At 38.0% G+C, this 27,230-nt stretch overlaps 1 protein-coding gene across 1 annotated transcript in view; it reads left to right on the forward strand.

Moving 5' to 3' along the window:
* LOC101712699 (sodium/glucose cotransporter 1-like) overlaps positions 1-27,230 on the forward strand; it is a 66,474-nt gene that overhangs the window by 22,069 nt on the left and 17,175 nt on the right. The window contains exons 5-9 of the mRNA XM_021257263.2: positions 9,102-9,206; positions 10,827-10,932; positions 11,874-11,954; positions 17,028-17,248; positions 26,929-27,064. Of these exons, the coding sequence (XP_021112922.1) occupies positions 9,102-9,206; positions 10,827-10,932; positions 11,874-11,954; positions 17,028-17,248; positions 26,929-27,064 (649 nt within the window). The remainder of the gene's footprint in view (positions 1-9,101; positions 9,207-10,826; positions 10,933-11,873; positions 11,955-17,027; positions 17,249-26,928; positions 27,065-27,230) is intronic.

Here is a 27,230-nt window from a genome sequence, read left to right on the forward strand (position 1 = left end):
CTAGAAAAAGAAGAGCATAACAAACCCAAAGAGACTTTATGAACAAAACCTCAGTAGCACAGGAACTAGCACAAGGAATCGACAACTGGGATCTCATCTTATTAAAAAGCTTCTGCCCTGCAAGAGAAACCACCAGCAGAGCTAAGAGATAACCTACAATGTGGGAAGAAAGTTGTAGCAGCTGTACCTTAGACAAAGGACTACTATTTAGAATAAATAAAGAACTGAAAAAAATCAGACCCCCCCAAATTCAAAGACCCAATTCAAAAATGGGCATCTGAAATGAACAGACATTTCTCAAAGAAGTAAAAGCAGCAAATAAATATATGAAAAAATGCTCAACATCACTGGTCATTTGAAAGATGCAGATGAAAACAACACTGAGATTCCACCTCACTCCAGAAAGAATGACTGCAATCAAGAAATCAACCAATATCAAATGTTGGTGAGGGTATGGGGAAAAAGGAACCCTTCTCCATTGTTGGTGGGAGTACAAACTGGTGCAACCACTGTGGAAATCAGTATGGAGATACCTCAAAGAACTAGGACTAGAGGTCCCACTTGACCCAGCTATTCCTCTGCTGGGTATCTACCCAAAAGAATTAAAAGAATCATACCACAGCGATATATGTGCACCCATGTTCATAGCGGCACAGTTTGTAGTAGCAAAAGCTTAGAAACAGCCCAAGTGCCCATCAACTGGAAACTGGATAAAGATGTGGTTTTTTTATAAAATGGAGTACTACTCAGCCATAAAGAACAAAAAAACTAGAGTCATTTATAGCTAAATGGATGCATATTGAGACCATACTCTTAAGTGAAATAAATCAAACACACATGTGTAAATGCCGAATAGTTTCTCTGGTGTGAGAAACTGAAAGTATAAATAAGGATTGAAATGAATAATAGATAATTTGAAATAGGAAGAAAAGGTTCAAAGGGTTAGGGGTGGTGGGAGGGGAAGGGGAAAGGAAAGAAGGGAAAGGAAAAATTATAAGAAAAAAAAGGAAATTAAGTCTATGTAAATAGGGAAGGGTGCAGAGGGTGAAGGATGCACAGGTAATGGGGAAAACAATAAGAACCAAAATATAACGTGCACAGGTACAAGCACCCAATGATAAATGTAAATGTATTGTATACCTAAAATGTACCAATAAAAGAATTTAAGGAAAAAAAAAGAAACACCAAATGGGATTCTATCAAATTAAAAAGCTTCTGCACAGCAAAGGAAACCAATGAAGTGAAGAGACAAACTACAGAATGGGAAAAATTGTGCCAGCTATATCTTGGACTGAGGACTGATATCTAGAATATATAAAGAACTCAAAAAATTAAGCTACTCAAAATAAAGGACGAACTCAATCAAAAAAATGAACAACTGAAATGAATAAACACCTCTCAGAAGAAATACAAATGGCCAATAAATATATGGAAAAAATGTCCAATATCTCTGGCCATTAAGAAATGGTTAATTTATGGAGGGGTTGAAGGGAGGGCAGGGGAAGGGGGAAAAAATAAGAACCAAGAGAGTATATAAAGGTGCATATCTCCAATGATGAATGTCATTATATTGTACACCTAAAATGTACCAATAAAAAGATATACCAAAAAAAGTTAATTTAAAAAAAGACATGTTAATTAAAACAACACTGAAATTCCATCTCTTTCCAAAAATGAGTGAGACCATAGGAAAAAAAGGATCCCTTGTACATTGTTGATGGGAATGTAAACTAGTACAACCACTATTGAGATCAGTATGGAGATTCCTCAAAACAGGTCAAACTAGATATTCCATTTGACTCACCTGTTCCCTTTCTAGGTATCTTCCCATAAGTTTTAAAAACATATTACTGTGATACATGCATACCTATGTTTATAAAAGCACAGTTCATAATACCTAAATCTTGGAAGTGGCCATCAATAAATGAGTGGATAAATAAAATATAGTATTTATACACAATGGAGTACAACTCTGCCATAAAGAAGGATAAATTTCAGTCATTTGTAGGAAAAATAGATGTGTCTTGAGACTACAACACTCAGCAAAGCAAATCAGACACATAATCTTAAATTTTGCATGGTTTCTCTTATATGAAAAATCCAAAGTATAATAAAATCCAAGACCAAAATAAAAGATAAATAATGGGAAGCAGGGAGATAGATAATTTGCAAATAAGAAGGGGATAAAGAGAAGGAAGAGGGCGGGGAAGGGGATAAAAAAAAGCTGAGATGTCTTATGTAAATGTACCAACTCCTAATGAGGAATATGATCATTAGGTACTATAAACATGTACTAATAAAAATAAAAAGAAAGAAAGAATGAAGTGTCAACTCATTAGCATAAGAAAAAATAATGTATGGGCTAGAGTGCTTGCTTACCTAGCATGCATGAGACCCTAGATTTGACTCACATCACTACAAAAATAAAAATTAAAAACAAACCATAATAAAATATAGTATCTCTACACAAAATAATTTTGGATTGATTAAAGACTTAAATGGGAAATATAAAAGATTTAAACTTGTAAAAAATCCAAAATCCCTGACTGATCACTAATGTGCACATAAATACATGACAAAAAGGGAAACACTAGAAGGAGGTTTGTCCTGGAAAAATAGAACTGCACCTGGTAAGATTTTTTAGTTTACTGTGCCTTCAACTGAGTTCATTTTGCAACCCACACAGTGTAGGCAGTGGAAGATAGAAGTCTCACTGGTTTGAGATATCAGAGGACAGAACTGAGGTCTGGCAAAGCACCTGGAAATTGAGGTGAGAAGCTCCAAAAAGAAGGAAACTAATGACCAAATCTGAATGTAAATTTGGTTCAAATCCTTGGTAGACTGCCAAACTAAACAGATGCAGGGGAAATCTCCAGAGTGTGAGACTGAATTAATAGCAACTAGAAACTCTGGGGGAAAATACAAGCAAAACAGGCCATAGCAGTGTATTCTATTCCTGCAATCCAAGCACTTTGGGAAGCTCAGGCAAAAGGACTGGAAGTTTGAGCCCAGCCTAAGCAATTTAGTGATTTAGCAAGATCCTATCTCAAAATTTAAACAAGGGCTGTAGATATAGCTAGGTCCAAAGGCACTAAATTCAACCTCCGTTAGTGCAAAAAAAAAGTTTTTTAAACAACCAGAAACATCAGCTGCTGCACATCATAGAACAGATTGAGGAGGAGTACAAAAGATTTTTCAGTTTGAGTTTAAGAAAGTTAATTGCCTACTAAAACAAGACCAGCAATCCCCAGAAAAACTAAACAGATTCCAGAGTGCTACATTGTATTTTTTATGTTAACCAGTTTTCCACTAACAATTATTAAACATACAAAGAATAATGAAGATAAATGTGACCCATACTATGTGAGGAAAAAAGCAATAAATAGAAAATGACTCCGAGCAGGCCCAAATATTAATTTAATGGACAAAGACTTCAAAGTTGCTATTACAAATATGTTCAAAACACTAATGGAAAATGTGATAGTAATGGATGAACAAGTGGGACCCCTCAACAGGTGAACTGAAACCAGGAAAGAAGCAAATAGAAATCCTATAGTTGGAAAGCATACTAACCAAAATAAAAAATTCACAAGAGGGGCTCCATAACAGATTAAGGATGACAGAAAAGTGCATTAGGAATTTTAAGATAGAATTATCCAGGAGAAAGAACAGAGAAAAAAATTGAAGAAAAGAAAACAAAACCCCAGGTATTTGAAATACAACATCAAACAGTCCAACATGAATATAATTGGAGTCCAAGAAAGAGAAGAGAAGGAGATAGATTTTTTTTCTTTCTTGGTAGTACTGGGGATTGAACCCAAGGCTTTCTCACTGAGCTATGTCCACAACCCTTTTTCTACTTTTTTATTTTGAGGCAGGGTCTCACTAGACTGCTAAATTGCCCAAGCTAGGCTGAAATGCAATTCTCTTGCCTCTGCCTCACAGAGTACTAGAATTACAGGTGCGTGTCATCATGGCTGGCCAGAAAAACATTTTTTGAAGAAGTAATGACTGAGAAATCCCCTAGGATGGTGGAAAATGTTTCTTTACAGATCCAAGAAGCTTAACAAACATGAAACCAAATAAACAAAAACCACACCTAGGTACATTGTAATGAAACTGCTGAAAGTACAAGTAAAGAGAAAATCTTGAAAGCAGTAAGAAAAAACACATTACATGCAAAGAGACAATAGCACATTTGTTCATTGACTCCTATTAGAAACAATGGAGGCCATGGCCTTACAGTATAGCTCAGTGGTAGAGTACTTAGTATGTTGAGGCACTAGGTTTCAGGCCCAGTGAGAGAGAAAGAGAAAGAGAGAAAGACAGACAGACACAGAGACACCAGTAAACATTGGCATGACAGCATTTCAAAATGCTGAGAGAGAAAAAAACTGTCAACCAAGAATTTTATATCCAGAGCCAGGGCTTTGCCCCAACCCCAGCAGTTTGGGCCCATAGGCCCCCAGCCAAAGGCCCACCTGGAAAAGAGCTGCACAGGCACACAAGCAACTGCCAGAGGCCCACCCCGTTACCATTGGTAAGTCCTAAAACCTCAGCCAGAAGCTCTCTCAGACACCAGCAACTGGCGTGCACAGCCCCCAGCCAAAGACCCTCCCAGGCAAGAGCTATCTAGGGAGGCAGGCCCCAGCCAGAGGCACACCCAGATACCATCCCAAATGTTCATAGGCCCCATGCAGAACCCCACCCAGACAGCAGGGCAGAACAGGGATCCAGAAGGCCACCATTCTGAACCCAGGAATTGGCACAGTGGTGAGCAGCAGAGAAAAGGTGACTCAGTGGCTTGCTGAGAATTGAAGACCACTGGGTGAGCAAAAAGTTGCCTCAACAAAGGCTCAGCAGGCTGCCTCTGATGAAATGAGAAGACACAAAAACAAGTCTCAAAACCAAACTTCCAGATCACCTAAGGCAACTCCAAAGGTAAATGAGATGGAACAATCTGCTACTCAACCATCTGGACTCCCTGAACCGGTAAGGGAAAAAGGATCTGGAAAAAATGAAATCAGAAATTATTTCTCAGATAATAACAGAGATTGTGGCCATGGTGCAAGACATGATTAATAAATCTAGAGCAGACACAGATTAAAAAAATAGAGGAGCTGAGGAACATGATGGAATCCCAATATAGGAAACATATAATCCATAAAACAGATGCAAACAGATATCCAGGAGATTAAAAACTCCATTGAAAATTTACACAGAAGAATGAGTCAATGTGAGGACAGAATTTCAGATATAGAAAACAGGATTGCAATTAGTGACCAGAAAAAGAAAAATTTCTTAAAAATAGTAAGGGACCACAAGAAACCAATCCAGCAGCTGCTAGACGATGCAAAGAAGAATAACATAAGATTGATCAGAGTCAATGAAGAAACAGGAGAGGGTGCAAACAACATAAAAAAAATTTCACAGAAGTAATGGCAGAAAACTTCCCAAGCAGGGGAAAAGAACTTGACATACAGATAAGTGAGGCATATAGGACTCCAACTAGCCTTGATCAAAAAAATCTACACCTAGGCATATAATAGTTAAGATTCCAGTAACCCAACAGAAGAAAAAAATTCTACAAGACATTAGAAAAAAGAAACAAATCACATACAAAGGGAAGCCCATCAGAATCGCAGCAGACTTCTTGACCCAAACCCTCAAGGCAAGAAGAGCTTGGAGTGATGTATTTCAAGCCCTAAAGGAAAACAGCCTCCAACCCAGACTGATGTACCCTGCAAAACTATCTTTCAGAATTGATGGAGAAATAGGATACTTTCATGACATAGAGCACCTGAGGAACTTCATGAACACCAAACCAGCACTCAAAAAAAATTTTAAACAATATCCTAGGAAAACACAATGAGGATCACAACCCCAGGAAGCCCAACAGAATGAGTCCATCAGGCATGACAAGAAATTAAATGCAAAGGGGGAGAATCCAACAATAAGAAAAAGTCATGGCCGGGGATTTAGCTCAGTGGTTTTGCTGCCTGCTGCACACGTGCAAGAACCCAAGTTCAATCCCCAGTACCAAAAAAAAAAAAGTCATGACAAGCATAAGTCAATACATATCAGTTATAATCATCAATGTTAATGGTCTCAATTCATCAATCAAAAGAAATAGATTGGCAGAATGTATCAAGAAGCAAGATCCAACAATATGCTGCATACAAGAAACATACTTAATTCAAAAAGAAACACATAGACTGAAAGTTAAAGAGTAGAAAACAATACTCCATGTGACAGGAACCCAAAAAAGAGCAGGAGTAGCTATCCTCTTTGCACATCAAATGGATTTCAAATCAACATTGATTAAGAGAGACAAAGAAGGACATTGTATCTTTGTAAAGGGCACAATCCAAGAGGAAAATATGACAATCATAAATGTATATGCATCAAATACCAGGGCACCCAACTATATGAAATAAATACTAACAGACATGAAAAATCAAATAAGCACTAATACAATAGTAGTGGGGGACCTCAATACTCCACTGTCACAAATAGACAGATCCACTAGACAGAAAATAAGCAATGAAATACTAGAACTCAATCAAACTCTTGAACAAATGAACTTAACAGATGTTTACAGAGTGTTCCACCCCACAAAATCAGAGTACACATTCTTTTCAGCTGCACATGGGTCGTTCTCCAAAATAGACCACATACTTGCTCATAGAACATGTTTAAGTAAGTGCAAAGGAATCAGAGTTATCCCCTGTATATTATTGGACCATAGTGTGATGAAATTGGAGATCAATAGCAAAAGAAACCACAAGAATTTCATAAACACATACAAATTGAACAACACACTTCTGAATAACTAGTGGGTCTCAGAGGAAATTAAAGAAGAAATCAGACAGTTTCTACAATTAAATGACAATGTCAATACAACATGTCCGAATCTATGGGACACAATGAAAGCAGTGTTACTAGGAAAATTCATACCAATGAATACTCATATTAGGAAAACAGCAAGCTCAAATAAACACCCTGATGCTGAACCTCAAGCTTCTAGAAAAAGAAGAGAAGGACAAAGCCAAAGCTCATAGAAGGGAGGAAATTATAAAGATCGGAGCAGAAATCAATGCAATGGAGACTAAGAGAACAATACAAAAAATCAATGAAGCAAAGAGTTGGTTCTTTAAAGAATTAACAAAATTGACAAACCCTTAGCCAACCTTATCCAAAGAAAGGAAAGACAAGACCCAAATCCATGCAATTAGGAATGAAGAGGGTGAAATTAAATAGACCCAACAGAAATCCAGAGGATCATCAATACCTACTTCAAGAACCTATACGCCAATAAGATGGAAAACACAGAAGAAATGGACAGGTGCTGTTGTTTGTGTACAAACATATGCCCACATACAGATTTGTACACAAAGGTTTGTTGCAATTTTATTCATGCAATTTAGGTTTAGAAATCATGTAACTTTCAGTAGGTGAATGAATAAACACCCTATAATATGGCATCCTACTCAGCATGAAAGAGAAATTGTGCAACCACATGGATGAATCTCAACATCATGCCAACTAAAAGAAGTAAAACATAAAAAAAAAAAACTCATCTTGTACAGTTCCATTCATTTGAAATCCTAGAAAAGTTAACACTGGTGACAGCTGACACTGGTTGTCTCTATCAGAGGTGGCGTGAAGGCCTTGACTGCAAAGCCTGAGGGGCTTTCTGGGAACTTTCTTGGAAATGCTATCATGAATGTGGTGGTGATTACACAACTGTGGACTGTGTACATTCTTCTAAGTTCATCAAACCATACCTGCAGAATGAAGGAATTCTGTTAAGTAAATTATGCCCAAAACCTTTAAAAAAATTTTTTAATTTATAGAGGACTTTAAAAATTTGAAAGACTAAATTGCCACCAAACATAGCACTTGCTATTTTGATGCCATAAACCCAGGAAAATTATCTCAGAATGTGATCCTATTTTGAAATAGTCTACAAAAGTAATGACATTAGAATGTGGTCATTAGAGTGGGCTCTAATCCAGTAGGACCTTATAAGAAGAGGAAATTTAGGCACAGATCAGTACAGAGTGAAGAAACAGAGAAGACACTCATTGACAAGCCCAGGAGCAAGGCCCCAAACAAATCCATCCCTCACAACCCTCAGTAGGAGCCAACACTGCTGATGTCTTGAACTTCTAGCCTCCAGAACTATGAGGAAATAAGTTGTCTGTTGTTTAAACCACCCAAAGCACCCTACTTTGTTATGGCATCCCTAGCAAACTCATACAAACAATAGATATAAAAGCAGCTTGGGAAGCTTAGAACCTCACTGAAAAAGTGAGCCACATTTGGCATGATATGATTGATTGAGAGCCAAATAAAAGATGAAATTTTTTAAAGCTACAGGTGCTTAGAAAAGGACATATGGTCACTGCCACACTCCCAGGTAAGTCTTCATCAAGCAGGTGAAATTTGAATGAAAACTTAAAAGTAGACATGTCCAGGTAGGTGGACAAGAGGATAGTTAGGGGAGAAGTGACAATATTTGTTTAACACTGTTTGATTCACCTTCCATGAACCAGGCACTTTGTAGGACCGAGGAACAAAGTGAGCGCAGAGAGCATGGCACAGTCCCTGACTCATGGTGTGTGCACAGCTCAAGGCGATGGAGAAACAGTAGGATCATCTGAGACCCCAGTACCTAGACTGGTAGTTTTGGCAGATCAACAGGTTGGGGAGCTATAGGGTCAGTTTCCATGTCCCTTGAGCACTGGCTATTTTTGCAATATATACAAGGCACTGCCTTGTCTCTATGATTATTCTATAAACGTGATTGGTCATCATTTGACATCAGGATTTGTCACTTCAATTAGCTGGATTTCCTTCTGCATTCCTAAGATTGAACAGGAGGCTGGACTCTAAGCTTCTTGTAGATAGCAGTATTACTTCTTCCTTATATTTCCCATCTTGACTGGTGCCAGAGGCAGTGACCCTACCTCTCGTATTCCTACTCCACTCCAATCAGCAACAGCATCTCTGTGACAACCACCACTTGTGAGTGGGCTCATCCCTGTGCTCAGCTTTTTCTGCACTCTATTTTATGCTGACCTCTCTTCTTTGTACAGGTGGTGACGCTGCCAGAATATTTGAGAAAGAGGTTTGGTAGTGTCCGTATCCAGCTCCTCGCCTCTATTTTGTCCATACTCATTGATGTGATCACCAGGATCTTGGTGAGTTTCGTAAAAGCTGGCCCAAGAAAGAGAACCCCCTCAAAAAATAAAAACAAAAAACAAAACCCAAAACCCAACAGAGAGAACTCAGGAGTGTGCTAGATTATCCTAGCAGTTTACTATGGGGCTATGTAAATCACTTGTTGACCTCTGTTGTGTAAGTTACTTTAATAGTATTTAATGTTACTATTAAAAGTTTAATACTTTGCAAAAAGTAAAAAACAGAGGCAGTTTTCGGATCTCTCAAGCATAGGTTATCATTCCCTCCTGGGTATACCCAGATAATTTCGGGATTACCCATCTCATGTCATTAAGTAATGTGCTAAAGAAAAAAAATTCAAGAGTTTCTACCTCCTTATAAGAAAACTTTAATTCCTGAATAAGACCATAAAGGCTGGCCTGTGCTAGCCCCAGCCTGCCCCTCTGTACTATTCTCCTTATCTCCTCCCCTTTGTTCATATTGCCTGCCCCAGTGGTTTTAAAACACAGCCAGTTTATTCCCACTTCAAGCCCCTGACATTTGCTCTACACTCTGCAATATTCTACTCCCAGTTTTTTATGTGGCTGAGTCCTCATCATTCCTTTAAGGAGAATTATCATCTCCTTGGAGAAGCCTTCCGAGGATATGTCTAGTCGGTCATGGCTCTATTTCTGTTTTTCTTGTAATGCTTATCACCATGTGAGAGTAATTTCCTTGGGTACTTTGTTATTATCTGTTCTGTGCCTCATTGCAAGCTTCCTGAGTCCAAGGCCTGGCCTGACTTGCCCATTGCATTACCTCCTGTGCTGAGACCATGTTTAACTCTTAAGGCACTTAATAGATTTTCTTTATGCATAACTAAATGAATGGCATTTTTACACAACATGGAATATTCCTATGTAGTAGTCTCTTTCCTTCACTCAACATATGCTCCTTAAGGACAGAGACTAAGTTTTGATAACCCTTGTGTGTTCTGAAGCCTGCTGAATGTCTGCAACATGGTTGGCACACAGTAAGCATTTGGTGAATAAATGAATAGATGAATCTGCCCATTGTATCCTTGGCTTTGGAGACTAGAATAACAAAGCACTAGATTAGCCAGTTAAATGTGAAGATGTTTCAGAATTGGTGTCAACTAAGCCAGGGGTCAGCAAATCTGGTCCACAGGCCAAGCCAGCAAATGATCTGCTTTGTACAACCCTTGAGCTAAGAATGCTTTTTGTAGCTGTAACAGGTTGTTAAAAAACAGAGACAAGGGCCTACAGTGCCCACAATATTTACCACCTGGCCCTACAGACAGAAAGATTGCTGATCCCTGAGAAGCTGTCCTCTTGGCTTTTTCCCAGTGGCAGACCTGAGAGAACAACACATTCCCCATTCTAAGGGTCCAAAGTAAAAGAGGCGAAATTGTGTTAACTGGGTGAGTTGGATTAACTCAAGCCGTAAAAGACTGACTTCGGCTGAATTTGTGGAGTATGAGACTTGGGTAGACCTCACCTGGCATCCACAGGTGATAGGATGCTAGCCAGAGACCACCTCTTGCATATGGTTCCTATGCTTCCCCACCACCACCTTTTTCCTAGAATTTTTGATTCTACTGGAAATGAAGATGCAGCTTTTTGACCTTATACTCATTTCAGGTAGAAGTCTGCTATGGTGCCATGTTTGTGAAAATTGCTTGGGACATGGATGTTTACCAGGTCACAATGCTACTGCTGGTGATTGCTGGCATTTATACCATCACAGGTGAGATTGCTTCAGCAATACAGGAATTTATACTGATCCAAACACTCTCTACTTACCGAAGTCCTAATAGACATTGAAGCAGAAGTTTCCAGCTTTTGCATTTTCCCTGTCTGTATCACAGGGCAAATAATGAAGGCATTAGAAACCAGATTGAGTCTCTCTGAGGGATTTAATAGGGTCAGAAACAATTGTATTTGTGCAAAGTGGGGCCTAACATTGCAGGTCACCAAGTAACAGAGTGGGAGTGCAGAAAGAGAACGGGAGACATGGTCCTTAGGCCACTGGCCAAGCCTTTGGATCTTTTATGTAAGCAGCTCTGTCCTAGGCAGTCTTTACCTAGTTATTAAGAGTGGGAGTTGTCATCATTAATTTTTTTCCAGCTGCAGTGCAAATCTTGGATGCTGATGTGTGTCTGTAACAGTTCACCAGAGTCTAAGTGGAGAAAATCAGAGTGGGGAGTAGAATGTATTCAATCAATGATTCACAATATGTGGGAAGAGAAATTAGATTTATCTTCCCAGGGGACATTTGGTAATGTTTGTAGCCATTTTTGGTTGTCACAATTGGACAGAGGGTACTATCTAGTAGGTAGAAATCAGAGATGCTGCTATTACTTCCAAACTGAACTTCTGTGATGAAAGATGTACATTCTGGCTTAGGAAAACTACCCAGATTTTCATCCACCTGAAAAAAAGAAAGTAAAGGGAAATTGGGACAAAGAAGGGCAAGATAAAAATCTCACAAATGATCATAAAGAGCTCTCTCTTAAAGAGAGAAAATAGGACATACCAAAACCAAGTACAAGCAGTTAAAAGACCTACTGATTTAAAGGGCTCAAAAATCTGAATGGGGAGGTCTGGGAAAAGAAAAGCATACAGATTCAGAAGTTACTGTCAACAGAGTTAGATGCGGCCTTCATTTCTCTTCCTCTTTCTCTTCAGGTGGTTTGGCAGCTGTGATTTATACTGAGGCTTTACATGCTATTGTTATGCTTGTGGGGTCCATTTTGTTAATGATCTACGGTAAGTAAAACTTAAGAAGATTGGTCACCAAGTGTGGACTGTTCGAATCCAAAGCCACCCGGGGCCATCAGCACCTTCATCTCACAGATAGGGAAAAAGAAGCTCTTTGAACGTAGAGCGTTATAGATCATGCTGAAAGTTGGGGAAGAAATCTCTGCTCACTTCAGGAGAAAAAGATGTCAAGGAATAAAGTGGAGATGACAGGCTCCAGTGCTCTGGTCCACTAAACTCATCTTCATGCCTGTGCATTGCCCTTGTTCTTCTCCAGTTGGAAATCCCTCTCTTTTTGCACACTCAATTAAATCCATCTGTTAAAGTCAATGGAATATCCACCTCCCAACAGTATGATTCTATCAGTATTCCCTAACATATCTTTATTCTCTGGACTCTAATCACTACCACACAATTTAACATTGTTATACATATCTCACCAACTCATCGATTATTTCACATAAATAAATCACACCCTCCAGATACAAAACTTCCAGATCCCACACAAAGTATCCCTTACCCAAAGTACAGCCTGATGCATTAAGAACTTCCTTAATGGATAGTTGCTTATTAAGTTATGAGAATGAAAATAATAGCTGATATGAAGTATCAGGTATGTAGACATTTATCTGTTGCCTCACTTAACCACAGTTACCATGAGGCATAAATATGTGAGTTATCCCCATTTTATGGACAAGGAAACAATCTCAATTGTGTCTTGCTCATGAAACACTGAGAGCAAGACATAGCAAGAGCTGGATCTCTCTAAGACCAAAGCCTAATATATAAACTAGCATATTATAGTACCTGTAATGGCAAGTAAACTTACCTTAAAATGAAAACTTCCTTCCACAGACAAGAATGTGAGCTTAGTGGGGTTGGTGTGACCATCACTGCATGGTTCAGAGACTAGTCTAGACAGAAATGCTCTTGGTTTAGGTGGTGAGGAATTAGTGAAATAATATGTGGGTACACGTGAAGCATTATGTTCCCAGAAAGTATATTGTTGAACCTCATGGAATGAGAACAGATAGAATCAAACAGAATCACATAGTCCTCCATCTTACCTCCCAGGAAGCATTAGTACTCTGTGAAGTATACTCAGTAAGTTTTGCTAGAACACAAAAAAATAGATCAGGCCTTGTCTGTGGAATTGGATCATTTTTATTTTTTAATTTTATTTTATTGGTACATTTTAGGTATGTAATACAATGACATTCATCATTGGAAATTTGCACCTTTACATAATCTCTCTTGGTTCTTATTTTTTCCCCATTCCCCTGCCCTCCCTTCAACCCCTCCATCCCTCCCTATTTACAAAGACTTTGTTTCCATGTTTTCATTTTCTCATATTAATTTCATTCCCTTCTTTCCTTTCCCCTACCTCTCCCACTTCCCCTTCCCCTTTGCCCCTTTTCTTCCTATTTCACATTATCTATTATACCTTTTAGTCCTAATTTACACTTTCAGTTTCTCACACTAGAGAAACTATTTACTATTTACACATATGTGTCCTATTTATTTCACTTAAGAATATTGCCTCAATGTGCATCCATTTAGCTATAAATGTCTCTAATTTTTCATTTTTTATGGCTGAGTAGTACTCCGTTTTACTTTTTAAAAACCGCATTTTCTTTATCATCCCCAGTTGATGGGCACTTGGGCTGCTCCCAAGCTTTAGCTATTACAAATTGTGCTGCTATGAACATGGGTGCACATGTATCACTGTGGTATGATTCTTTTAATTCTTTGGGGAAGATACCCAGCAGGGGACTAGCTGGGTCAAGTAGGATTTCCAGTCCTAGTTCTTTTTTTTTTTTTTTTTTTTGGTACCGGGGATCGAACTCAGGTCCTTCCACTTGCAAGGCAGGCGGCAGAATCACTGAGCTAAATCCCTGGCCTAGATCATTTTTAAATGCATTGAGAACCAATGAATAATTTCAGTGACAAGAATGGAAACTACAAAATACATAATAAAGATTGTTTTCTTTTAAAAATACACAAGGCCTTGTATATCCAAAGTTGTTCTTCAGTCTGGTCACTGCAGGAATCCATGCACATACAATTACATTTTTTTTCCATTTAGTTTATTGGTACATTTTAGGTATACAATACAGTTGCATTCATCATTGGGATCTTATACCTTTACATGATGTATCTTGGTTCTTATTTTTTCCCCATTCCCCTGCCCTCCCTTCACCTCTACAATTACATTTTTTATTCTTAATTTTAAGTACACAAAAGAATGCACAGTGAAATACTTTTCACCCTCAGTTCTCAGTTCCACTCCCCAGAGACAACCAATGCTATACATTTTATGAATATCCTTTCAAAGATATTCTCTATGTATACAAACATTTTTATATATGAGATATATTTTAATAGAATCAAAAAATAAAATTTACTGAGGTGCAGTTGGATGCAAGGAATAACTTCTAATAGCATAGTAGGATAACTATGGTTAGCACAATTTGACTATATCAAAATAGCTAGTAGAAAGGATGTTGACTGTTTCAAACACAAAGAAATGATCAATGTAGGAGGTGATATAGTTACCTTGACCTTATCATTATATATTATATACAAATGTCACAATGTTACCCCGTTTTGACAAGAGATGCCCCAAATTACTCTCAACCCCATAAATTGCTATGTGTCAACAAAATTTTTTTTGAACATACAGTTTTATAGCCTGTTTTCCCATCACTGGTACTATAATATAACCATATTTCTATGTCAACAAGTAGACATCTACTACATCTTTATAGTTTTGTATATATAATAATTTTTTACTAAAAATACACAAATCAACGTGTAATGCTAGATGAAATATCACAAAGTGAACATGCACTGGTGCCCAGCCCTCAAGTCAAGAAATCGTGTGGGGGATTGTTTCTTTCCTTACAAACCCTATACTTGGTGGGGGTGAGGGGCCTTGTCTTGTGACACTGGCCAGGACCATTAGTACAGTTGAATAAAAGTGGAGGCAGCAGGTACCCTTGCTTCATCCTCAAGGGTATGCTTTAGAGGGAAAGCTTTGAATATTTCATCATTAAATATTTGCCATTGATTTCTTGTAGATAGCCTTTGCCAGACTAATAAAATTTCTTTCTATTTCTAGGTTTCAAGGATTGTATACCACAAGTAGTTTTTTAATTGTATCAGGTGTTTTTTCTGCAACTACTGAGATGATTGTATTATTTTTTCTTTTCTCTTTTTTAACTATCAACACAGTGAACTATACTGACTTGGTTTTGAATGTTAATTTAATCTTTCATTCTTGGAGTAAGCTCAGCTCTGACAAGAGATACTCAAAATTCCTCTCTAACATGGCTATATTAACTTGTATTCTCAGTACTGTATTAGAATGTGTGTTTCCTAACCCTGCCTCAAACCAGCACTTGTTTATGTAATATATTCTTTTAATGTGTGTCAATTTTTGTTTTAAACTGAAGTTTTTCAGATAATAGTGAGGCTGAGCATGGCTATTTATATTTACTCTTTTATAAATTACCTGCTTGTATTTTATACCATATCTCTTTTCAGTAGTTTCCCTTGCTGTATGTATAGAAATCATTTATACATTATGTAACTCTCTTTTTTCAGCCTAATACATTTTTAATTTGTCAATGGTTTTAAATTTTGAGGCCAAATTTGTCAATGTTTGTGTTTCTCTTCATTTCTTTTTAAAGAATTACTCAGTAACTGAAGTTTAAAAGCTATTTCATTATCTTCTAATACCTTTATAGTTTTGTCTTTTACCTCCTTTTTTTCTTTCTTTTTGTTGTTTTGTTTTGATGGTAGTAGTAGTAGTAAGTAGTAGTAGTAGTAGGAATTGAACCCAGAGCTTCAATCATGATGCTAGGCAAGTGCTCTACCACTGAGCTACATCCTCAGTCATTTCTGTAAGAAAAGGTCTCACTAAGTTTCCCAGGCTGCCTCAAACTTGCGATCATCCTGCCTCAGCTTCCCCTTTTAAAAGTCACTTCTATAGTCACTCAGTATCCTCTTATTGACCAGCCTTGACTCCAAATGACTCTGAAATCATTTCAAAAACTGAATATATTTCAAAGTAACATGGTATTATATGGCAAAATAAAGTAAAACATTGTGAAATAGATGTTTTAGTACCTTTTTAGATGTTTTTCCTTAATGCTAAGATTTTATACTTCTTAGGATATTGGGAGTTGCCGTAGTATCTGAAGAAAATTTCAACTAGGAAGTTTTATAAATGCTTTGCTGGTATTGCAGAAAAAAAATATTAATCTACATTTTAGTCAAGATTCTTTACATACCATGTGATAGAACTTTAGCTCAAAATTGGTATAGGCAAATTAGTACTTTTTTGGCTCCTGTAGCTAAAAAATTCCAGGAACATACTTCCTTCTGGCATGACTAAATCTAGAATTCTTATTGAACTAAGTAGACAAAAGAGCTTCAGACTACCATGTTATCTCAGAACCAGAGGAGCTGGACATGGTGGCACAGGCCTATAATCCCAGCACTCTGGAAGGCGGTGGTAGGAGTAACCCAAATTTGTAGTCCAGCCTAGGCAACTTAGCAAAGCCTTGTCTCAAAATCTAAAAAACAGAATTTTGGGGCCAAGGATTTAGCTCAGTGGTTCCGCTGCCTGCCTCTCAAGCGCAAGGACCTGAGTTCGATCCCCGGTACCAAAAAAAACCAAAAAACAGAATTTCAAAATGCTGGAGATATAGCTCAGTACCAAGCCCTAGGTTTAATCCTGGGGGTTGGGGGGTGGGGGGGACAGAGAGAGGGGGAGAGAGAGAGAGGAAGAAGAAGGAGGAGGAGGAGGAGGAGAGGGGAGGGCTTAGTGGAAAGAAGCAGCCTTCTTTGGTTTCATCAGCATAAGAACACTAGAGCAAATCTGAATAGCCCAGCTTGGTCAGATCCACTCCTCATAAGTCATTTGTTGCCCAGGAGACAGGGAATGTTGGCTAAGCCTCAGCCATGTGCCAGATTGGAATACAGCCAATCACATTGGGTCTTACTTCGCATTCTTTCTTCTTCACTCATGTGTTACTGTGCTCTTTAAGGAAATGGTAAATATTATGCTTTTTTAAGCCTTTAGAAAAGTGGGAGGATACAAGCAGCTACAGCGTAATTACTTCTACACCATCCCGGGAAAGACCAGTGAAGGAAACTGGACTGCCAAGCCAGAGTGCTACATCCCTCGCCAGGATGCTTTCCATATCTTCCGAGATCTCGTCTCTGGAGACTTCGCCTGGCCCAAACTTATCCTTGGTGCCACTACTATCTCCTTATTCTATGGGTGTGCTGATCAGGTAATTAAAGATATGGTCCCTACAGTGATTGTTCTTGGGGATGGGGTCTTTGGAACATTCCCTGATTGGCAAAAGTCTCTGCAGCCACTGAGAGCTATGGCCTGTCTGCTCTCTGTGGTCAGGGCTGTTTTCCACTTTTTACTTATGGCTAAATAATGACATTGTAAGAAATTATCTTTAAAAGCAGATTTTTCCCACAGGTTCATCTAGAATATGTCAACTCTTTACATTTTTTTTTGTCTTTCCATCATTATCTAAAATGCAGAGTTTTTTAAAAGTGGAAAATAGATGTATTTTTTGTTTTGATTATAACAGTGATACATTATTTTAGAATGCCATTACTGTATCATGAAGTATGTCAGAATACTATCTAACTCACAGATGTGTTTTTTTTCTATACTGAGGATCAAATCCAGAGGTGCTATACCACTGAACTACGTGCCCATCCTTTTTTCATTTTTTGTTTTGAGACTGGTTCTAAGTTACCCAGGCTGGGCTCAAACTGGCCCTCCTGCCTCAACTTCCCAAGTAGGTAGGATTACAGGTGCACCATCATACATGTACATCTTAAAGAAAAAATGATACCATAAGCACCTATGTGACCATTACCTCAGTTAAAAATAAAACATAGCCACCACCTTAGAATAAAAATGGCATGTCTTTACTGTTTAAAAAGTCACAATATAAAGAAAAGTTCAAAGATGAAATCACCAAGGTCCCATCAAGAAGTGACTGGTATGGCTGGGTGAGATGAGGCAGAAGAATCACAAGTTCAAGGCCAAAATGGGCAATTTAGTCAAAAAAATAAAAAGGAACTAGCTAAGATGTAGCTCAGTGGTAGAGTGCTTGCCTATCATTGCAAGGCCCTGGTTTCTAATACCAGTACCACAAAAATAAGAAGGGGTTGTAGGAGAAGTAGTAGCTACAATATTTTGGTGAACATGCTTCTAGACACCTTTCAATACATATAAACAAGTAGAAATGTACAAATATTTTATATAAATGAAATTAGTCTATCACTGCTCTCTTTTACCTCATGGGTTTCCTTTTACTCAAAAATACATTGCAGGGGTTAGGGGTGTAGCTCAATGGTAGAACACACACTTAGCATGCACAAGACCCTGGATTCAAGTCCCAGCTCTACAAAAAGTACATGTTGCACACTGTCTTAGTCACTTTTCTCATTTGCTGCGACAAAATATTTAGCACCCACAATTTAATGGAGGAGAGGTTTGTTTTGGCTCATTTTTGCAGTCCATGGTTGGCTGACTCCAAGACAGAAGTGGCATTGTAAAAGGGGCGCCAGAGGAAAGCCGCTCATGCCGTGGTGATATAGTACCCTTCCAGATGCCCTGGGATCCACCTCTTCTAACTAGCTGTCTACAGCAAGTTACCTATAGTGCCCCACAATCGAATCATTTTGCAAACACATAAGGCTTGTGGGCCCACTTTAGATCTAAATAATAACACACACTATATATATATTGTCACTATATAATTGTCAACATTTTCTTTTTTTTAACATTTTCATTTTTAATGGCAGTATAGTTTCTGCTATGTAATGTTCTAAAATGTATTTAACCAGTTCTCAAAGTGACAAATATTAGGTGGCTTTTAATGTTCACTATTAAAGACACTGATGTTGGCCAGGGATTTAGCTCAGCGGTTTCTAGCTTGTAAGTTAGAAAATCATTCATTAAAAACTATACATTAGGGCTGGCGATTTAGCTCAGTGGCACCACGCCTGCCTTGCAAGCACAAGGTCCTGAGTTCAATAGCCTGCACCAAAAAAAAAAAAAAAACCCAAAAGCAAAAATTATACTTTAAAACTTAATGCTAGTGTAAACACTACATGTCAATTTTTAGAGCAAATTCCAAGCAGCATATTAACTGAGTGTTTCAAGAGGCATGAAAGGTTAACCATAATGAGCTAAACACTCAGATTCAGAAATTAGGTAGATAGCCACCAACAAAAAAAGAGAAAGAAAGAGATAAATCTGCAGGCAAACAGAAATAAAATAATAAAGACCATGGCAGAGATTAATTAAGTCAAAAGTAAAAAGGTAGAGATGTTAATAAAACCAAAAGATTATAATGTAAGTTGTTGTTATACTGTTAATGACAAGAAAAAATATGTATTTGTTTGATACAGCAAATATTTTCTATCAGTGGTTGGTTGAATCCCCCAAAGCAGAATCTGCAGACAGAGAACCAACTGCACAACTATACCCAACATAGTTGAATCTTCAAAGTGTGATGCTAAATAAAGGAAGCTAGACACAAAAGGTTATATACTGCATGATTACATTTGTATAAAATTCAACACATGGACAATACTAAAATATATGACACAATTACTTTTTAAAAGCAAGGAAGAAATAAAATAGTCACCAAAGCAGTCATTGCTAGAGTGAGGGAAGAGTTTAAAGTTTAAAAGAGGTGGGCCGGGGATTTAGCTCAGTGGTTTCTCCACCCGCTGCACAAGTGCAAGGCCCCGAGTTCAATCCCTGGTACCAAAAAAAAAAAAAAAAAAAACAGGCATGCATAGCAGCACTATCCACAGCAACAAAAGGTGGAAACAACCCAAATGTCCATCAGTGAGTGAATGGGTAAACCAAATGTGTATCCATATGTTAGAATATTATTCAGCCATAAGAAAGAATGAAGTACTCCTACATGTCGCAACTTAGATGAATCTAAAAAATGCTATGTTAAGTGAAAGAAGCCAAAAACAATGGTCACCTATTCGATGATTCGTTTTATATAAAATATCAAAAATAAGCAAATTCATAGAGATAGAAATCACATTAGTGCTTGCCAGGAAAAGAGAGAGGAATAATGGACAATGATTACTTAATGGATATGGGTATTCTTCTGGGGTGATGAAAATGTTTTGAAACTAAAGAAAGGTAGTGATTGTACAACACTGTGAATGCATGTAATCCTTCACTTTAAAATGGCTAATTGGATTTTATGTGAATTTCACCTTAATTTTTTAAAAAGTTACACGGAAATTTCTGTGGCAGGATGAAGGGTTCCATTTCTTGATTTGGATGATGGTTACACTGTATGCTATCTAATGTGCCACATAACTGTGTATTTTTAATGTACTTTTCTGTGCTATATCAGCATAAATTGGGTTTAAACATTATGTGGAAGAAAAGCATGCCAAATAGCTAACCCAAGTTTGAAAATGAAGAGCAAAAGGGCTAAACTTGTCCTACAAGATATTTAAAAAATAGTTTATACTACCAAGAATAGACACATAGACTAATGGAATAAAATAAAAGGTACAAAGAAAAATGTAAATACTTATGAGGCTCCACAAGTCAATAGGGGAGCTACTAACTCTTCAATGAGATTAGAAAAATCAGCTTACTTTTCGAGTAACAAAACTTCATCCCCTAACTAGCTGCCATAGTTTGGATCTTGAACGTCCCCTGAATGCCCTTGTGCTGAAGGATTGATCTTCAGCCTGTGATACTATCATAAAGTGGAACTCACAGAAGGTAAGGCCCAATGGAAGAAAGTTCATTGAGGGGCATGCCCTTGATATATGGACCCTGACCCTCCTCCTCTTTCTGTTGCTTCCTGGCAGCAATGAAGTGAGCAGCTTCATCCACCATATGCTCCTGCCATGGTATTCTGCCTCACCATAGACGCCCCAACAGGCCAATTGACAATAGACAGAAACCTCCAAAACTATGAGCCAAAATAAACTTTCCTTTTTAAATTTGGTTATCTTAGGTATTTGTTGCAGTAATGGAAAGCTGACTAACACACTAACACTCTTATAAAGATAGACTTCAGGTGAATTTAAATTGCACTTCTCTGATAACTCTCTGATACATATTTATTGGCATTTACATTTAAATTTTTTCCTATAAATTGCCTGTCACTATCTTTTGTCCATATTTCTGTTAGAGCTCCTTTTTCTTGTTGATTTTGTTGTTAGTCTTTTGTCCATGAGAAACATTTATAATAATCTCCTTTAATCTGTCATCTGGAAACTTTGTCTTTGATATTCTTTGTTAAAAAGTCCTTCTATGTAAAGTGATCAATACAGTTTGTACTTTCTCCCTGTCTAAAACATACTCTCTAACAGAGAGTTATCAGAGAAGTGCAATTTAAAATCATGAGACTGGCAAACATTAGAAAGAATCATGATGCCAAGTCTTAGGGAGGTTACAGATGTCTGTAAACCCTTGTATACTTTTGGTGGACGTATAGATTAGTTCAGTCTGTTCTGGAGGGTGATCTGCCGGGATTTAATAAAATTTAAGCCAAGTGTGATGGCACACACTTGTAATCACAGCACTTGAGAGCTTGAGGTAGGAGGATCTCCATGAGTTTGAAGACAGCCTGGGCTAGATAGTGAGTTCAATGCCAGCCTGAACTACATAACAAGACCCTGTCTCAATCAATAAATAAAAAAATTAAGTATACTGTGCTCTGTTACCTAGCAGTGATGACCCCTAGAGTCTACCTAAAATGTCTTCACACAAGTTCATGAAGGACTATATATGAGATGTTCATCACCATATTTATTGTGTTGCTGTAAAGTTTGTAAATGAAATGAGAGGGATAATACTGTACAGTGCTGTGTAGCAGCTAGAAACAGTAGGCTACATGTATATACAACATGTTGATAGATCTGTAAAATCTACCAAGAAAAACAAGAATCAAAATGAGATTTAGAACACAATACATGGCTAGTCTCTGAAATGTATCCATTTTTTGTTTGTATCCAGTCCCATCTATTTATTGTGGGGGTTTTGTTTATTTTGTTTTGTTTGGGCACAGTGTTTTCTTGGCTGGAGATTAAACCCAGGACCATGCTAAGCATACCCTCTGCCACTGAGCAAATCCCTATGTATTTTCATTGTGCCACTTTAGAAATTTTTTTAATCTTTCTATACTTTTCTTTTCAACTTCTCTATAATAATAACTTGAATAGTTTCCCCTGAAATTCTGCTTCTGGCAATAGGTAAACTATATTTCCTGAACTACCTTCCAATACAAATTCCTAGGATACTGGATAAAATATAAAAAGTCTCTCTCTCTCTCTCTCTCTCATTTATTTTGCATTACTGGAGATTGAACCCAGAGCCTTCACACTGGACTATATTCCTAGCCTTTTTTATTTTTTATTTTGAGACAAGTTCTCACTAAGTTGTCCAGGCTGGGCTCAAACTGTGATCCTCCTGCCTCGGCCTCCTAGAATTCTGGGATTATAGGCATGTGCCACCATGCCTGCCCAAGCTTGGTTTTTAAAGGTTTAGATTTAAGCAGCATGGTATAAACAGTAGAAAGGATCTAAGTTAATGAGTGACAAAAAATAAATCCTCTGTGTAGAGCTTAAGGTCTTGAAAATCTATAGCCTCATTGAAATGATACACTAGGAAAAAATCTGCCTACCACCAGAGAGAAAGAACAACAGCAAAAAAAAGTGCCTGGAGGTGAATTACAGGAAGTGAGAATTCTACTCTACAGTTTAATTAAACTGTGTGGCGAATCCCATGTGAAAAATGAACATAAACTCATCCAACATTTGTTATGACCAGTCAGCTGTGGTGACAGATTCTCTCTGTAGGATGTACCCCAGCAATAGTTTGAATGTTTATGTTCCCTCCAAAATTCACATTGAAATTTAATCCCCATACAACATTATTAAAAGGTGAGGCTTATAAGAGGTGATTAGACAATGAAGGTCCTGCTCTCATAAATGGGATTAGTGCTCCATCCCTTCAATCATGCAAGGATAGTGTTCAAGGCTTTATCTTGGAAGCAGAGACAAAACCTTTATCAGGCATGGAATCTGTTGCCATCTTAATCTTACACTTTCTAGCCTTCAAATCTGTGAAAAATAAATTTCCATTGTTTATAAATTTCTCAATCAAAGCCATTTTGTTATAGGAACATGTTATGACTTGTATCTAGAGGTCTCCCAAAAGCCTCATGTGCTCATGGATGAGGCTTTTTAGAGGTGGCTGGCCCTAGGGTGTGTGAATGTGGATTAAGGGTGTGATATATATATTTTTAAATTTTTTTTTCAGTACCAGAGATCAAACTCAGGACCTTGTGCTCACAAGGCAGGCAGGCACCTCTGAGCTAAATTCCCCGCCCCTAAGGGTGTGAAATTAGGATTAAGGGTGTGGATAATGGAAGCCCCACCCTGAATGTTGGTGGTACCACCCAAAAGGTAGCAAATGGAATGAAAGAGAAAGATGGAGGTCAAGCTACAGCTCACTGCTTGCTGCCTTCTGCCTGAAACTCCATGGACTATTTCTCCTCTGTGATAGCCCTCTGACATACCACCTTGCCTTGGAGCCACCTGACTATGGACTGAAATCTCTACAAACTATGAGTCAAAATAAACCTTTCCTCCTTTAACTTCTCAGTGTTAACTATTTTGTCTCAGCAATGAGAAAAGTAACTAAGATATGACAGGAACAAATTATGACAACCCTCAACTAAGGTCTTTCAAGATTCTCATAAACAAATTCCTGATCAGTTTGAGCTACTAACCCCAAATTAGAAAACATGAAAGAGTTGAACTACAATGACCAAACCACAGAATTAGTACTCCCAAATTTTAGAAAATTGAAGTTTTGGATAAATTTTTAAAGTTGAAGAAATAAAAGTGAAAATAAAAAAACATTTTTAAAATTCTATCAAAAAAGTCAGCCAGATTTGAAAATTCTAACTTCTAACAAAGAAAAGTAAATTTACTGAAAGGTAAAACTCAGTAACTGTTAATATAACAGCTTAAACAGAGCTGAAGAAAAAATATTGTAACCTGAGAGAACTGAGGAAATTGCCCAAAAAGTACAAAAAGTCAAAGTGTAAAAGGAAATAACATAGAAGACAAAATCAGGGTTAAAATATATCTCATTTGAGTTTTCAGAAGAAAGAGAAAAGCAACATTCAAAGAGAGAATGACTAACCCACACATCAAACGTATACTTTCAAGATATCAAAGACAAAGAGATTTTAAGAAGCCATCTAAAAGAAAAGATTACTTATAGTAGAAGACAGTTATACTGACAGCAGACCTCAGCAGCTATAATTTAAGCCAGAAGGTAGAAAAGTAATTTTTTTTCAAACTATGGGGAGAAATGCCGGTTCCAAATTACATGCCCAGCTAAAAGTATTATTCGAAAACAAGGGCAAGCCGGCTATGGTAATACATCCCTGAAATCTTGGCTACTTAGAAAGCTGCAGCAGGAGGATCACAACTTCAATGCCAGCCTGAGAAACTTAGAAAGATCCTATCTCAAAATCAATCAATCAATCAATAAAGAGATAGATAGATAGATAGATAGATAGACAGATAGATAGATATGTAGTTCAGTGGTAAAGCACCACGGGGTTGGATCCCCAGTACCACACACAAACACACACACTACACAGAGAGCAAAATAAAGATACAATCTTCCTTACAAAAGACTGAGGAATGTATAGACGGAAAATGGAGGTACTGAAGAACAAGAAAGAATAGTTAGCAAAGACATTGACAGGCATATGAGTAAATCTAAAGTGTTGGGTAAAAGCAATAATTACTAAAATGGGAAGTAAAAACCAAACAAGTATAAGACCATAATGTAGTTATATCTGTCTATGGACTTTAAATTGTTCAGAATAAGAGAAGGGCTACTGATTTTCCTTGGACTTTAAGTTGTATGTACATTAAAAATTTTAAAAGTAATCATTAAAAAGCATAGAAGAGATTTATCCGAGTGCCTCAAAAGCGCAAGGTCCTGAGTTCGATCCCCAGTACCAAAAAAAAAAAAACCATAGAAGTAGAATATGTAACTTTCCAACTTGTAAATGAAATGTTTTAAGAAAAATGTGTTTCTTGTTTAATTTTGTCGGGGGGGCATGGCATTGTTTGTTATCTTAGTTGTTTTTCTCATCACTGAGACAAAAACCCAACACTCACAAGTTAAAGGAAGAAAAGTTTATTTTAGCCCACAGTTTGTAGAGGCTTTATTCTGTAGTCGATTGGCTCCAAGGTAGGGCAGTACGGCAGAGGGGCATCGCAGAGGAGAAACAGCTCATGGCATGGCAGGCAGGAAGGCAGAGGGCAGCAAGCAGCAAGCAGCAGCTGCAGCAGCAGCAAAGTAAGCCTCCTTTTCCCTTTTATCCCATCCAGGCTACAAGACTTTTGGATGGTGCCACCCACACCCAGGGTAGCCCTTCCCATTATCTACTAGGGGACTAATTTAGTACTACACACCCTTAATTCCAGTATCACATGCCCTAGATCCAGTCAGCTCTGAAAAGCCCCACCTATAAGCACATGATGTTTTCAAGGAACATCTGGATCCAAGCCATAACATTTTTTTAACACTGCTGAGGATAAAACCCAGGCCCTTAAGTATGCTAGATAAGGACTCCTCCACTTGTAGACAAGAGCTACATCCCCAGCCCTAAGAAACATTTTTAATTACAAAAAAAAGCTAATAAAGTGATGAAAAATTATTTTGGCCTCCACCACTTGTAAACAATAATCCTTCCCTTCCCCCACTTTGTAATCTGCTAAAGTGTTTAAGACTTTCTACATAGAATAATTTAATGTCCTTATATCATACTTTTCTCAAAGTAAAGGTCATATTTCTGCCCTAGTCCTGCTACTTTATCCCCTCCATAAGAGACCACCTTTTCTATGCTCAGGTTTAAGCTAAGGCCAGGAACAGAAACATGTGCCCACCATCTACTCAGGAGAGGCCCCTCTCCACTAAAAGATCAGCAGCAGGCTGGCCAGTAAATTTCCTAAGAATCAATACCTTTGTATGGGTCAGGATCCATTTGGGCTTTCTGCTGTTATTAAAAGAATGCACTTGGAAAGTAAAGAAAAAAATGAAAATCCTACCTGCTAATCCTCTTACCCCAAGGTTAACCACTATTAGCATATTTGTTTATTCCTATTGGCTTTTTTTTAAACATAAAAGCACAGTGTATATACCGTTCATATCCTATGCCTTTCAGTCACTTTGGGTATTTTTTATTTGAACATTCTTTAAGAGCATAATTTTTAGTGCATTGTTTTGATGCTCTCAACCATGTTTTTACTTTTTTCTCCTAAGTGCTTCTCCAATTGCTTGCTGTACTATTCCCTTCCGCCTGACAGTATACTGCTTCTAATAGCACCGGCACCGTGAAATGGGTCCTGAAACATCTCCTGGGAGAGCTTGCATTTTAAAGGGCTATAGTAGTTTATTTAATATAGACAAATGAAGTTGGTCTCTGCCCTCCACATTCTTTTATTACCAGGGGCCCATCTGTACTTTGATGTCACAAAGTTTCTTTATTCTTTCTGGCAGAAACAATCTATGGCCTTCAGGAGGGAGTATTCTTCTTTCTAGAGGACAGCTTGTAAGCCTAGCATCGCCATAATTGGTGCACAGCTCTAGCAATAAGGCCATAGTCAATGCCATCTGTCCCCTCTGGCAGCTATGTACTGTACAAAATGTGTTCATGGGTGATATGTGTCTCCCTGACCCTGAAAGACCCAGAGATGTTTGGGCAAGTAGTGAGCAGCTTAGCAAACACCCACTAGAGGGCACATCCTGCTGCTTTAGCAGGTCACAATTGTCCTATCTGTGCTGAGGTGGACCAGGCTTCAAGCACCCTGGTAGAGTCACCATTCACTTCACTCACCTGTGTTTCCTTGGCAGGTTTCTGTCCAGCGGGGCCTGGCAGGGAAGAACATATCTCACATGAAAGCTGGCTTCCTTCTGTATGGGTACCTGAAGTTGTTGCCTATGTTCCTCATGGTGATGCCAGGAATGATCAGCCGCATCTTTTACCCAAGTAAATTCTTTTTTTTAACCCAAGTAAATTTTTTATTCTAATGAGCTCACACCAATTAGCTACTCCTCTTTCAGAGAAATAGTATTTGGGGTTTCGGGTCTCCTATAGTATACTGGTCATTGGGGTGCCCCAGAATACTTCTTAACAGAAGTCTAGCAGAAACTAT

The sequence above is a fragment of the Heterocephalus glaber genome, unplaced genomic scaffold, assembly GCF_053883595.1.
Source record: "Heterocephalus glaber isolate CG9 unplaced genomic scaffold, H.glaber_assembly_v1.0 deba00001687, whole genome shotgun sequence".
Taxonomy (NCBI): domain Eukaryota; kingdom Metazoa; phylum Chordata; class Mammalia; order Rodentia; family Bathyergidae; genus Heterocephalus; species Heterocephalus glaber.